Below are 14,863 nucleotides of genomic sequence, written 5' to 3'. Positions count from 1 at the left end.
AGGACGTTTTTTGTGAAACAAAATATATGGGAGTAGGAACAACACGCGAGCGGCGGATGGATAAAATGGGGCACCGCCGGCGTCCTGCTCGGCTCTGCGACAGTCACGTGTCCGAAGTCGGATCCAAGAACAGAGATCTCCATGGTGATCGAAATCTAGTGAGTAGATTATATTTTTCTCTGGCTTCATCTCTTTCTTTCTCCTCCTGTCCACCGCATTCTCAGAGTTACGCGTCGTGCTGGTGTTCACTGCGCATGAAGTCGTCTTAAATGCGCCAAAAACACTTCTTTATGATGTAACGAGAAGATGTGAAGAATTTTTTGGCTTTCTTTTACATTGTTAATCTGATCTTGGTTTTCTTTTGTTTTGGTTAAGCGAAATCCTTGTGTGATCAGAAGGGTATGGATCAGTTATTGAAATGCCTCACCACAAAGAAAATATTTTGTTTGATGAAGATGTTTCTCCACCATAGTTTTGTTCCACTTCTGTGGCAATTGGTCCTTCTAATACAAAGCTAATTTTCATTGAAAATTCCCCTGATGTAAATTGGGCTTCGTATTTGTATTATATCATTTTTCGGAGACTGATCTTTTGCTATTCGTCTCATTTCGACTGCGAAGTATTGGAGTGAAAAAATGAAATCCTCTTAATTAACTTTGATAATTTATTCGGTCACATAAAAGTCTTACTTTGATTGTCTTGTTACAAAGATGCTATTGTGAAATTTTGTGGAGGACAAGGATGATGCAGTAACCTTTGTTTCACCTGATAAGATAGGAGACTTTGTCCTAGAGAGCTCTAGTTCTAATTTTGCTTGATGATTCACTTTAATGTCCACTTTTGGAACTTAATAAGCTACTGTATCATAGACAGTAGACACTGTCAATAAACGTTCCCTTTGATGTTTTTTTAGTTCTAGGTGTCAAATCGACTTTGTGCACAATTTGACTTGAAGAATTGTTATACATAAGACATTCAAGATATTAGCAGGGTGTCACGTTGTGGATAGACCTGCAGCCTCTGCTACTTCTGCTTTGTGCTGGAAATGAAGTATATCAGTAGAACTTAATCCCCGCCCATTACTTTGACATGTCTCAAAATTTTTGGCCTTTGGGACATTTAGGTTTAATTTCAATCCCTTGCCCAAACGATTGATTTATATATATGTATATGTTGGTATATATATAGTCATATTGCTTTCATACACACCCAGTTGTAGAATGCCTTTGCCTAGACAACCATTTATCAATAGATGGATGTTATTATCACCATGAGAAACAAATAACTTTGTGTCAAAAATAATATATTTAGGTTATCAAGTTCTTTATATGACAACTCAGTCAATCTAGCCTGATAATTTTAATTGTCATGGAGATGCAAGGAGACTGTATATATGTTAGACAAGTCCTTAATATTGCTGTGATTCATAAATTTATTCTCTTTTCAGCCACTCTCTTCTCTTATATTGTTGATTCATCTTATTAGAAAAACAAGGTATTTCTTTCATTAAATTAATCCTAACATAATTATTATCATGATTTTATTCTTGAGTTTCTTTTCGTTTGAAAGATGTGCATTCTGTTCTTGGCCCTTGTTGCAGCTACTAATGATAATAAAAGGACTCTTTAGAAGATACCAGAGATGGAATCCCGTGCACCCTACTGTCGGCACCTTTTGGGGCATGGGGATAGGTATTGGGTGCGGTGTAGGTTGGGGTCCTGGCTTTGGTCCTGAGGTCATTGGATATGTTGGAGCAGGCTGTGGTGCAGGATTCAGTGTTGGTATTACACTGGTTGGCATTGGCATTGGCCTTCCACAAGATGGCCTTACCCGAATCGCATACAATGGTATGTTGGTGGTGCTTATATTGATCTTCTTTCTTTAATTAATTATGTCATTTTATAGCTTGTGCTACCTAACATCTATCACTCTTGTGTTTATGAGGTATCATTCTGGTTGTCTTGTGGCCAATAATCTTGTATTTTGTCTACTCATCTGATATACTATACAATTTGATCTCCCTGTTATAGCTCTAAATGATATTCTTATTTTCATATATTGTTGTTTTTTTATCTGAGCATTGGATGAGTTTAAGTGGTAGTCTTTTTGCTGTTGTCATGGATATACATGGATATGAGTTTTAGTATGTAGATCACCATGGGCTTTGTTTCAACTGTATATGTAAGGATGGAAATAATTGACAATCCATTTTTAGCCTTTACATCTGCCCATTGGAATTGTGAATCATTTGCTGGAATACTGGATCAAATAAGAATGTTAACTAATTTCAACTTTTTCTTGGGATCAACTATTAAGCCAAGCTTAGAGGAGAAATGTGTTTCAAGGGCTTCGTCATAACTAACCAAATACTTTAAGATAAGAATTACATGGCTACTGTTAAATGCTGATGTCGTGTTTCTGTGGTGAGCATTAGCAGATGCTTTAGACAGTGGCATAACTGTATTATAAGTAGAAATAAATTCAAAATGCACATATATTCTTGAGCTAGCATCTACATTATCTAGCCCTATTTGAGAGGAAATAGCAGGTGCAACTTCAACTGAAAGAATTTTTCTGAAGACAAGGTATGCTACATGAATATGTTGTTACAACTACTCTCTCTTTTTTATTGCCATTGTTTTAGTTACTGGATGTATAGAAATAACTAATATATGGAATGTACACACAAAAAAGAAAAATGGGAGACAATGCAGTAGTAGTAATTCACTTTTCCTGTTTTCAGCTTTTACAACAAAAATTGGTTCTTTGGATTCTGCAAGATCTTATGCACTTACAACCATGAAGAGTGTTGCTGAGGACAGTTTAAACTACACTGCACCTCATATATCCTTCTTGAGGAAAGAAACAAGTTGGAGGCTCTCAAGGCTTAAGTCAAACATTTGTGTACAGAGAGCTGGGTTGAATAATCTGAACACTACTGTATCAAAGCATATTCAGTCTACTTTGGAATGTTTAGAAGCTTTCAAAGATAATTTCTGGCCACCTGGGAAAGCTACATAGTCAGGCTTCAAGATGTTTCAAATTGTATCAGCAGCTAAATTTTAACTTATTACAATTGAAGTTGAGAGGTTTGTAAAGGGACTTGTGCTTCTGTCACGATGTAATTTACAGGAGCCCGTCTGTAGGTTCTGCCGACAACTTTAGAGCATTAGAATTCTAGGCATAGCAAGTATTTCCATGTTTATTCATAGGATGTCATTTGTTATACCAATGCTCCATCTTCCAAAAATCTGAAATGCGGTAAACATGAATGTTTATATAAGCTTGTTAGGTGAATTTTTCATCTCTGAAAAAAATTTCAAACAAGCTAAACAGTGATTTTTCTATGTTTAAGTGTTTCAAACCATATCTAACAGGGCACTTCGCTTTCATATTGCTATAACATATTTCATGTTGTTTGTAGAAAAAAAGTTCCTTAGTTTTTTGTTTAATCTACCCTGTTGCTGAAGGTGTATTCGCATCACAAAACTCCCCGATGAACACTGATAAATAATACTTATAGTTTCTTGCAGTTTCCTATTGTAAATAATTGCAGATGTTAATTTAGTTTAGCAAGTAGATTAATGATCATTATGTGAACCATCAACCACCGAGATAATCCTGAGAAATAGGTTCATCTTAACTCAGGAACCTCTTTCCAAAGAGCTAAACAAGGCTTTGCAAATCACCTCAGCTTGCAGTAATTCCCTTCTGGTGTTGTTAAGTTTCATCCTTTTTCGGCTAATGAGCATTTCTTAACTGTCAGCCTGGCTGTGTCTCCCTTCAGTCTTCATCTGCTGTGTAGGAGTTGCAGGGGCTGGCTGTGTCATCAGATATTACAGTAAGTGTAGCAGGGGCTGCTTGCTGCTGTCTTTCAGGCTTCTTCCATGGAACAAGCTGAATGCAAATGGGCTTTGAAAGGGATAAGGGAGACTGCTAAAGGTCTCCAATATCAACTGAAGTGAAGGGGATTCCTCTACAATTATGTACTGCTCAAGGTATCCTAATTATGTTTACCATCTATTTGTTTGAGAACCTAGTTGAGCTATGTGCATTGCAAGTAGAACAATTTACTAAACATGCTTTGATCAATAGATCTACAGCCATTGACAAACATGATTGGAGAGGAGCTTTCTTATAAATGGTGAACATGCAACAATACTTCACAGAAACATAAAAGAAGACCCTGTACCCATAAGATGTGTAAGCATGCAGAGATTCCATCACACTTTTATCACCTTGGCTCAAAAGTATAGGAAGAAGCAAAACTGCACAGATCCTTCTGTCCATTGGATCACACAAATAGGTTTGTTTTACTCTTGGAGGTGTCAGCTGCGGAATCTTCGAGACCAGGGTTGACTAAAGGTTAGTTACCAAGAAAGTTCTGCAGCAGCTACCACTGGTGTCTTTTCATTCTTTTGGAGGTGAACACTATAACAATTGCAGCTTGACTATGCTAATTTAAGGCCACAAGTTCCCAGGTGCCAGCCACAGAACCAGTTAAGAGAGATCATTGATTACGATCTACTAGGTTTGGAACACATCTATCCATGTGATGAGCAGGCATGCAATCTTGTCTTATTCACCAGACTTTTATTGGTGCATGGTCTCTGTTTCATATTCCAATTAACTATGAGTGCTGTTTAGGTCAGGTTTGCTACCATGGATAACACGATATACATGTTGAAGAAAAGGAGTACACTTTGTTTCAATTGTTTCCTTGATTTGATGTGATGCATGAGACTGATATTTCACAAAATTGAAGAGGCACATCATAGAAATTTTGTTTACATCTATCTCAAACTTTTGTACTGGGTTGTATTATTTTTGCTGCTTATAGAATATGATGAGCATTGGTAGATTGCATGAGCTTCTAATATCATATTATTATCAGAATTAACTCCACTGGTAGCTATATGATTATGCAACAACTGTTATTGTCTAATACATACAGCACAGATTACAATATGCTGTTTGCATGTTAAATTTTAATGCAGAAATGAAAAGGAAAACATTGTTGTACCATAAATTAGCTGTAGTAAGATCTAGATCTGCTGCATGCTCTCTCCCCCTACCTACAAAGAAGGAATCCAAGGCTTAAACATACATGTATAGAACATTAAAGATTAATCAGAAGACTAAGGAGTTGTCATGGCATGTACATCACATGCCAACAGTATAACATCAGTGTATAAATGAAGAAGGAAATCAATGTTCCAGCACAAATTATATAGCCGCAGAAAGATCTGAGGGAATCCACAGGCTTCAATCATCTCGCAATTTTCATAATAGCAGAACATGTAAACCATATCAATCAAATGGCAGATGAGCTAAACAAGGTCATCAAGTTTGTTTTAATCTTTCCTTAGATGAATTGCCAACAACTGATGAGCTGTTGTTACAGATTACAGAGTATCAAACAGTGATATAGATTCTCCCTGCACTTCATCTTTTAAGTCCCCACATGTTGGATTTGTACCTGTGGAATCAGAGGACCAAAGTTGACCAAAGGCAACTTGGGAGAAGCTTCCTTCGCTCATGCATTTGGCTGTGGCTCCTCCTCTGTCCAAGCTCACAAGTGCTTCGTACTCGTCCAAGCCTCATGAAAGTTCAAAGGTTGAGCCCATCAACAATTCATGGGTTAGAAAGGTGACTAACCTTGTTTTATGTTGTGCATTAGGTGGTTAAGATTCGAGCCATAAAAATAACTTTTTTGGTCGAGTAAGACTCTCACTTAAAATTATAATTTTATTTAGATTATGCCTTGATATCATAGTAAGATTATTAATGGGAAATACTGATTTTTTTCCTATGTTTGTTGATCAACAAGCAGGTATTGTTAAAATCGATGAATCTGAACCAAAGTTGCAGACAGTAATGTCCAATAACACTATGATCTAGAAGTGATTTTTATGTTTGCACAACAACATCAACTAAGTCATTCGAAGAAGGATTTCGATGGGCATGACAAGCTGCGGTACGACTTGCCCGATCCTTGGTCAACAAGGTCAACTCATACAAACTGACTTCCCATGTCAAATCCTCTACCAAGGAAGTCTGCAACACAAAAAAAGAGTTACAAGATTCTTGCCAACTATGTTTTGCTCTACTCTATTTCGATCTAATGGTCCGGAGAAGTGGATGTGGTCGTCGTCGACGTGGTGGTGGTGGTGGTGGTGACAGTGGTGGCGGTGGTGATGTTAGTCGCTGACGAGGTCCTCGGGGTCATCACTTGCTTTACCACCACCGTCGGAATCGGGCTCTTCTTCCTCCTCTCCTCCTCCTTGATGAGCGCGCCCGAGAACCGGTCGAGCTTCTCGGCATTGGTCTCACCGGAGACCTTCTTCCCTCGGAAGAGCAGCGACTCCACGTTTCTCTGTGACATCATGTCCTCTGCTGCTTCCATCAGGTTCTTCGGATTCGCCATCCTTGGCGTGCAGTTTCCACACATGAATCCATTAGCCTGGAAAATTGAGTTCATCAGCTATGAACACAGCTATCTAATGGATGTGACGATTTGCTGTCAGCAGAAGTCGAAAGTGTACCTGGATGCGTACGTAATTGCTTGTTCTGCAGTCTCCAAATGCCATTGCCACCGCTTGATCCACCTGATCAGATTACAGAGGAAGAACATACTTGATTTAGTATAAACGATAACAACATGCTGCATTGGATGTCAAAAATATTAGAAATATTGTAAATATTTTTATATATTTCTTTACGAACCATCTTTTTATTGTGTTAAAGACAGTGGCATATATGAAATTTTCTAATATTTGAAGGGATATATATGCTATATTATTTATTTTCCAAATTTTTTGTGTATATATATATATTATAAGGAACTTTAATGGAATAATATTTAGTTAGTTAGATAAAAGGTTAATCTGGACCGTCTAATCTTTTGATCACAGATTGTTTTGACGATGAGATCGGTGATGATTAGTTTTTGGACTGGGTTCGTTGGCCACTGATGAAAGACGCGAGAGGAGAGAGGTGTCTCCTTACCATGTCGGCGACGCCCTCGCCGGCGATCCTGACGAGCCCTGCGGTCCCCGCTGCGGAGGGAGCCACGGCGGAGGCTGCGAGGGAGACCACCATGAGGTCCTCCACTCCGGCGACGAAGGGGAACTCTTGCTTGTTGTGCAGCACGTGCGTCATGGCCGCCGCCGCGGGGTTCGCCATCGCCACTCCGCCGCCCGCCGCGGCGACTCGCGTCCGCCCGTCGACCGACCGCAGCTCCACCGCCGCGGCTCCCGCGTCGGCGCACGTGGCGGCGCACACCTCCCACACCCGGAAGTCGTACCCATCGGCCTCCACGGCGTCCGCCCGCGAGAAGAGGAACGGCGCACCCGTCGCGAGGTCGTAGCACGGTATCAGCAACGGCTTGATGGTGTCCCTCAGCGTCGCGTCGCCGAAGATCCGCCGGAGAAAACCCCCCGGTCGCCGGAACACCCCACGGAGGAAGCCCCTCTTGGAAGCGAAACCCCGGTCGCCCCGGCGGCGGCTCTCGGCGAGGAGGATCTGCAGCGCGTCGGCGGCAGAGAATAGGGGGCGGCCGTCGTGACCCCTGGTGAAGAGCATCGCGGCGAGGACGCCGCCCGCACCAGACCCAGCGGCGACGTCGAACATTTCGGTGACGGTGGCGGATGGGTCACCGGAGTGGCGGCGGAGGGAAGATTCGAGCCGGGCAAGGGCGGCCGCGGCGAGGAATGCGTCGGAGGGGCTGCCTCCACCATCGATGGACAAAATCCGGACCCTTCCTGCGGCACCGGCGGGGGTCCGGGGTGAATCAGTGGAGGAGGGGGAAGATGAGGAGGGGAAGAGGAGCTTGTTGTGGTCGTCGAGGCCGAAGAGAAACTTGCTCTCCAGGATGGAGAAGATCTCGTAGCTGAGCTTGTCGGAGTCCACAAACGCCATCGTTACCGGAGCGAGAACAAGACCAAACCGATGCGGACCGGGTTTATCTGAGACGGAAAGGAGGAGGAGGTCTCGACTTGGGGAAGCGAAGACATACTCGCGTCGCTTAAATAGAGGGAGGACGCCGCGCAGGTTGTGCGCGTCAACACGGCGAACGTTGGCGAGGCCTCGTGGGGGTGACTCCCGTACGGCACCGTATCAACCGTTCGATGAGATACGAACGGTCGGGATCGGAGACAAGGGTATGTGCCACAGAAAGTGGGAGGAAAGTGGGGCGTGCTTAGTTCGGGTCGGCGCAGGGCATGCGGCGAGGAATAGGCGAGGAATTGAGACGGGCTCGCACGTGTGGGAGCACTCCGGGTTGTGCGGCCACCGACGGTATCGGTAGGGTCGCCCTGGTGGTCGCACGATGGAGATGGGATGGCTGAAGGCCGGTCTCTACAAGAAAAAAGAAGAAAACAATATAAAAGGGTAAGTTCGTCCTTATATTTCTAATTACTTGGGGTTTAATAATTATCCTGGCATTTCATTTCTCGTGAAGCTGCCTAATTTAGTTATTTTGTATCTTTATTCATAGCAAGTTTGGTTATTAGCTAAACACTAAAAATGAGATTCACCTTAATGTCTTCTATAATAATATTGTTACAGTTGTTGTTGTTAATGCCTGTGATTCTTATCTTTATGATCCATCACAAATTTATAGGATTAAGAAGGGTTAAGTTAGTGTTTAGCATCTTTAGAATATAAATTTATCTTTTGTTTGTAAGGTAGTTTTGGATTAGAACAATTAATATGGTTAATTATTCCGAAACTATGCAAGCTTTTACCAGCTAGCTTTGTTTAATTTTATACTATTAGAATATCTTAAAGAGTAATTATAGACCTTTCTTTCACTTTCTTGATTTTGTCACAAGGTTAGAGGAATTATAGGCTTTTCATGCTCAAATGGTGAAATTGCAATCTTTACCTGTGGTCACTGAGTGTACTGAATTTTGGCATTAATCATATGAGTTGGTAAGGGGTTTGTTCTTATTAGTTTGGAAGCTGCTGGGTGTTTGGTCTTCACTTCTTGGAGGGTTGATGGGGAGCAAAACAACAAGGACTCAGTATAATATGGCATCAAGGATACATCCAATTCTTAGTACTTCACCCATCTCAACTTCAAAGGATAAGGCAAAAGAAAAAAAAAAAAATTCTTCGCCAACCATGATCCATAGAGTGCATGTTTTTAGCATGCAAGAAATTGGTCCAAATTATATCTTATGCACCCTTTGGCATCCAAACGACTTTCACTTCATATACCTATAACATATGACCAGACTTTCTGATATTGTCGATTAATCCCTGTTCTATATATGCTGCATTAAACATGTGGTTGGGTGTTAGGTTTATGTATATCAATTAAAGTTTAGTAAGTCTCCTCTTGTTGAGTTATAGTTGGATGAATGAAGGGTTGGTGCAGAGCATGGTGTGATAAAAAATGAGGAGGGGAAGAGCTTCTTGGGACCAACCACTTAATTCCTCAAGAACTTGTCTTGGCAGCACGCAGGGCATGGACTTGTTAATTAGCCCTACAAGATAATGTAGATATCAATGTCTTTCTAACACGTTGCATCTCTATGTTTATGGCTTCTTCCTGCATGAACCCTCCGACCTCTCTTTTATTTTTTTTCTGTCTGAAGAGTGCTTCAGTTAGTTATGTATTGCTGACATGAAATTGTGCTTCATCTTTTGTTTATGCATCTCATGATGAAAGGGAGAATGTCATTTAAGTGCTTAGCTACTCTTTCACGCAAAGGTTGGTGCTGGGCTTTACTAGTGCAATTAACTAGCGAATGAAGAAACTCCTATGACTTGGTACTCATGGCAGGTGTGGAGCCAGTAAGATAATAACAAGACACATCCTGGGATTGCTTTGAGTGTAGAACTAAATGAATTTATAATCATTGTGGTCTTACATTACAGCACTGAGCTTTTTTTTTTTTTTTTTTTTGAGGAATAAGTCTTGATTTTATTACATTACAAAGGATGGACATGTTTGCACTCAAGGAAGGAGTTAAATGAGGATATCATTTGCTCAAGAGTGAGTGAGAAGAAAAAGAAAAAAGTTTTCTTGAGCTAAAAGGGAACAGAATGGTAGTCATCAAGAGTGTTCTATGTCACACAACTTTTGTGTCCACCGACAATGATGCTTGTTATGGAGTTCAGATGTCATATGATGGTGCACATATACTGTCCACAGAACCGATCAAAAGTATGAGAACAAGAGTGCTAGGTAATGTAGCATGGCAATTGAAGAAGATAGTTCTTGAATAATTCCAAGAAGTGTCAAATCTGAGACAGAGGCATACATAGTGATTAAGCTGCTAGGTTAAAATTTTGAAGTTAAATTGTTGCCATGAGCATGACATAATTCTTAGCATTTTCCAGGCTAAATATAAGATACAGCATCAGATGAAATTTCTAAATTGTGATTGCAGATTACCACTAGAGGTAAAAAAAATTATTGAGTAATTAGGTATATTTTCTGGTACTTCACTACCCTTTATGATGTGAACAGTAGCAAGGTTTTAGGCTTGATTGGGTCAGATATTAACTTGGATGGCATGATATGTACTTTAAACCGTAGTTGAATAAAAATTGCAACAGCTTAACTTCGTCTCTTCTACATAAACAAACCTTGGAAATGTGAACTGGTTGAAAAGAGAAAAGCAATAGGAGTTGCATTCATGTGCAGAATAGTCTAACCTTATCCTTATCAAAAACACTGCAAGTTGATGTCATTGAGAACTTTATTGTCTCATTTTCAAACATGAGCATCCATTGAACACGACATCCTCTAGTAATTATTTATACAGAAGAATTGATCCTTTGAAAGTGACCTGTGTTTGCTTTCATGTAGGCAAAAAGCTCTATTATACCTGCATAAATTAAACAAAGAATGTCCAACTCTAAGTTGATTGGAAAATAAATGGTAATCATAAACTGAAAATGACATCTGTTCTAACTGATTATAACCGGTTTATGAGCAAGTATCTTTGGGAATTGCCACACAAAGGCACTTTTGGTCAATCGTTTTGTCCTGGTTTATGGTTCTCATCATGCTTCCCATAATCTGTAGCTTTAGTTTGTGTAGAATTGGCTTTTTAGCTCCTAATACTGTTGCTGGGTAATCAGGATATCATATCCACACCACTTTGTCCTGGACCACCACTTAGACATACATCTTCACAAAGCTTTTTGTTCCTCCCATGTGATTTCCTTGGATCACTCTCTAGTTTGTTGTGATTTCCATATATTTCACCTGATTGCATTACCTTTCTATTGCAAAAATTTCATCATTTACACTTTTGTACAGGAAGTTCCATCATATGTTGATTCTCCTGATTTCATTTGCAGAAATAAGATGTTCAGTATACCAATGCTACATCTGATAAAGAAATCAGAATAATGTCTCTCTCTGTGAGAACAATTTCCTGAGATGAAAATGATCCGAGAAGGATTAATTTATTACAATAGTTTAAGGCATCTGTAATGGATATATTGATATGCATCACAAGTCTAATATTGGTCAATTCTTACCCACAGTGCTCGAGAAATGTACCTTCACAGTGGATTACTTCTCATGCTGCATCAGAGGACCAGGTTATTGCACCACTTACACTATGGGGACTCCTCAATTATTCTCATGACAACCGTTCATCCAAGGCGGCATCGACCAAGCAATTCAATAGGCTGAGGAGGAAAGGGTGTAATTACAGCAAGCTCCAGGACATCATGTTTGGTTGTTTATAGCAGAGGGAGTTACTCCACCTTTCTCTGGTTTCTTTCTCTTACGCAATCATACCATTGCGAAATCATTCAGCTAATAAACCTTTGTCCTCACTTTCTTTCATCGACTTATCACAGCAGAATGATATAGCTATTCGACAGAGTGCATAAATGACATCTATGAGTCCTGCCACTGCCAGGCTTTCAGCAAGTTTGCTGTCCATCTTACAGGTTTGTGTCTCTCGAGGCTTTCTGACATTTTCTGAGATGTGGCATGAAGGTTAGAACTCCGCAAGTTATATAACATTTTAATCATTTTAATTGCTAAGGATCAGAATTTTGTCTGCTATATTTGCTTTCCATTTGGATTCTTTTCCTTTTTTTCTTTTTGATCTGAAAGCAACCTTCATTTCGATACTATGTTAAGAACTACAACAATTTTATCATTTAACAATGTTAGAAACTGTGTATATATACTTATTATTGAGGCACTCCATGTCCTGCATGATGTCATTTTTTTTGGTTGCTAAAGATATGATTATTGGAACCCAATCTATTTATATTATTATTGGAACCCAATTGTATATATGCAGGTGAGTTTATTGCAAAAGATAAAGCTAAGATATAAAAGAGTTTCTGGGGGAGTATCAAAAAAAGAGACAGCAATACTAAGACCTTTTCAGGGATTGACATATGTTTAGCTTCTTTCACCTATTATCCTTGCTAATAGGTGACATATGTAAGCTTACCCACTGTGCTTCACTTACTCCTCTTCTTTGATTATCTTTTTATTTGGTGGAACTCCTGTGATCCAAAACAAAATAACTACTTGATCTGATAGCTGCATCTTTTTTGATAGAACAAAGCTTTGTGGCAAAGAATGTTATAAACACTTTGGTAACTCTTTCATATTGGTTTGCTTCACCTTCAACTCGATTCTATTTATTTGCATGAGGACTTTTTTTTTTTGGTGCTTCCAAGATTTTTATGTTTCCTAGTTAGTTATCATTAAATTTCCAAGAGACGTTGATGTCTTTTCCATATCTACATACAGCTGTCTTCATATAGCCTTGTGCCCCACTTGTAATTATCTTTTTCTTTTACTGGAGGCCCCTTCCAATAATTTGCTTGTTCTAGTTCAGAGAACCATGGCACCTATCAGGGAAGGAAGATCTGAATGTTTAGTAGGAGATGTACACACATCAATTATTAATGCAGTAAGAAGATACACGGATGCTGCATAGCCTTAATTGCAGTGGATGAGACAGCTCAGTTCTAGCTGGAACTGCTGTTTCCTAGATTTAGTCCCTTCAATGAGACCCTCTGGATTTTAGCCAGTCCTTCACCTGATCTAAAAGAAAAAGAACTTTCACTGCTCAGTCTGTTGTCTTGTTATTTTAGTTGTACGACTTGTATATGAATTAATCATTGCTGAAAGATCTGAATGTGCTTAGGGTTGATATTAACTACTAGAGTTTCTTCTTTCTCTTTCTTTGCTTTGTGATGTATACAATGACTCTCCTAACATGACAAATCAATAAAAGCCTTGTGCACTGAGTCATCCTTTTCTTATGGCCTTACAGCTAGCTATACAGGTGATCTATCATTGTAGGTGGTACTGTGTCAAGTCTGATGCATGGATTGACTGGCTATCTAACATGCAACGGTTTGATTTCTGACAGAAACATGGTCTGCGATGGCATCTGAAACAGAAGGATGAATGCATCATCAATGAATGATTGTCCAAAGTTACAGTTTTAACTGCTATGGTTGTCACCAACGAACAGTTGGTGAGATTGTGACCTCTTCTTCCGCTGGAGCTCCAAAAGCGACTCGCTGTGGAGAATGCAGCAGCAGCAGAAGAAACTTGGCACAAGCTTAGACGACATGGGTCCCAAGATTTGCCATGGCAACTTCCAGGCCGTAGTCATCGGCTTCTTTGACCTTCGACATACTTGATGGTGTTGTCTTGCATTCCCATGTAATTTGAGTGGCGTGGTCAGTTGTCCTCTCTCTTTGACCTGGTCAACTGGAGTCAATGCAGTGACCCGACTCGATTGGAACTGCAGCCGTGGAGGACACTAACCAAGCATGTTTAGTTATCCGTGCACTGTTTACCCTGTGAAAAGTGTTGGTCATTAGATTAAGAGCTAATTATATATTATTTTTATAGTTAATCATCTACCCTCGATATTTTGAACTCTATACTTATAATTTAAAAAATATTTAATCATGTTTCTCTTTACGTTGTCGATTCTGTTAATGAAAATATCGCACGTATTGTCACGTGTGAGAAGAAAATGATGTTAAAATATGATTAAGAATATAATTTTGTAATGCTATTCTCATCGATATTAATTTTTTCTTTCATAATTTCTATGAAAGCAACAATTAAGAAAATAATAGCTCTATAATAATCTACGGATGAGGAGGAAGTAGGATCACAAGAGATTCTTTTTATGGAGTGCTTTACTTTTCAACAACAAAACCGTTAGTAGATACAGAAAAAAAAAAAAGGTGGAGCAATTGAATAGTACTGTCTCATTTTAATGTTATTTTTCACATGTAACAATACATGTTATATTTTTATCAATAGAATCGACAATGTGAGAAGAAACATTAGATGTTTTACTTTCGTAAGTATAAATATTCTAATTAATTTTTAAAAAAATAAAAATTAAGATATTAAAGATAATTAATTACAAAAAAAATATATAATTAGTCCATAACTTAATCATAAAGATCTTACCCGGAAGACTTTGGACACAAATGTAATTTGAATTTTTGTTATATTTCCTTAGAGATTTATTTTTGGTAAATTATGAAGAAATTTTTAACTTTAGTATAGGATAAAATTGTCAAAAATTATCCTCCAAATTTTTGCATCATTTAACATCATATTACTTGTTTTAGTCCCCCAAACTATTTTTATCACAGCATAATGCCTTATCAATATGCCCAACTATTCCTCTTTTTTTTTAAATTATCAATAAAAAATAATTGGATTTTTTTTTCTTATAAAAATCTGTTACCAATTTCATAGGGTGAGATGTAATTATAATTTGTTTTCAAAATTAGGGAGATCTTTTTTATTTACCTTTTATTTTTGTTCGTTAAGTTCTTTAGGCCATAAAAGTAGTAGCTAAATAAAATTGGCATCGAAAGTTTCACC

The 14,863-nt window shown here is 39.0% G+C and overlaps 2 protein-coding genes and 1 long non-coding RNA gene across 3 annotated transcripts; 2 read left to right on the top strand and 1 right to left on the bottom strand.

The window, feature by feature from the left end:
- Nucleotides 1-51: 51 nt before the first annotated feature.
- Nucleotides 52-4,712, top strand: LOC135641698 (cadmium-induced protein AS8-like). Its single transcript, XM_065157339.1, has 4 exons — nucleotides 52-158; nucleotides 1,601-1,847; nucleotides 2,744-3,998; nucleotides 4,096-4,712. The coding sequence occupies exons 1-3, from the start codon at nucleotides 57-59 to the stop codon at nucleotides 3,019-3,021; spliced, it is 627 nt and encodes a 208-aa protein (XP_065013411.1). The 5' UTR covers nucleotides 52-56; the 3' UTR covers nucleotides 3,022-3,998; nucleotides 4,096-4,712.
- Nucleotides 4,713-5,880: 1,168 nt separating this feature from the next.
- LOC135640190 (patatin-like protein 3) lies at nucleotides 5,881-7,920 on the bottom strand. Its single transcript, XM_065154418.1, has 3 exons — nucleotides 7,009-7,920; nucleotides 6,546-6,608; nucleotides 5,881-6,463 (listed from the first exon to the last, which is right to left on the bottom strand). The coding sequence occupies exons 1-3, from the start codon at nucleotides 7,918-7,920 to the stop codon at nucleotides 6,122-6,124; spliced, it is 1,317 nt and encodes a 438-aa protein (XP_065010490.1). The 3' UTR covers nucleotides 5,881-6,121.
- A 330-nt stretch (nucleotides 7,921-8,250) lies between these two features.
- On the top strand, nucleotides 8,251-13,836 carry LOC135640191 (uncharacterized). The gene is made up of 3 exons (XR_010497201.1): nucleotides 8,251-8,391; nucleotides 11,509-11,922; nucleotides 13,374-13,836. It is a non-coding gene; the product is annotated as an uncharacterized LOC135640191 (long non-coding RNA).
- The last annotated feature ends 1,027 nt before the right edge of the window (nucleotides 13,837-14,863 follow it).

Source organism: Musa acuminata, chromosome BXJ3-6 (genome assembly GCF_036884655.1).
Source record: "Musa acuminata AAA Group cultivar baxijiao chromosome BXJ3-6, Cavendish_Baxijiao_AAA, whole genome shotgun sequence".
In the NCBI taxonomy this organism is placed as follows: Eukaryota; Viridiplantae; Streptophyta; class Magnoliopsida; order Zingiberales; family Musaceae; genus Musa; species Musa acuminata.
Note: the sequence above shows the minus strand (reverse complement) of the source record. Positions and strands in the feature narration are given on the sequence as shown.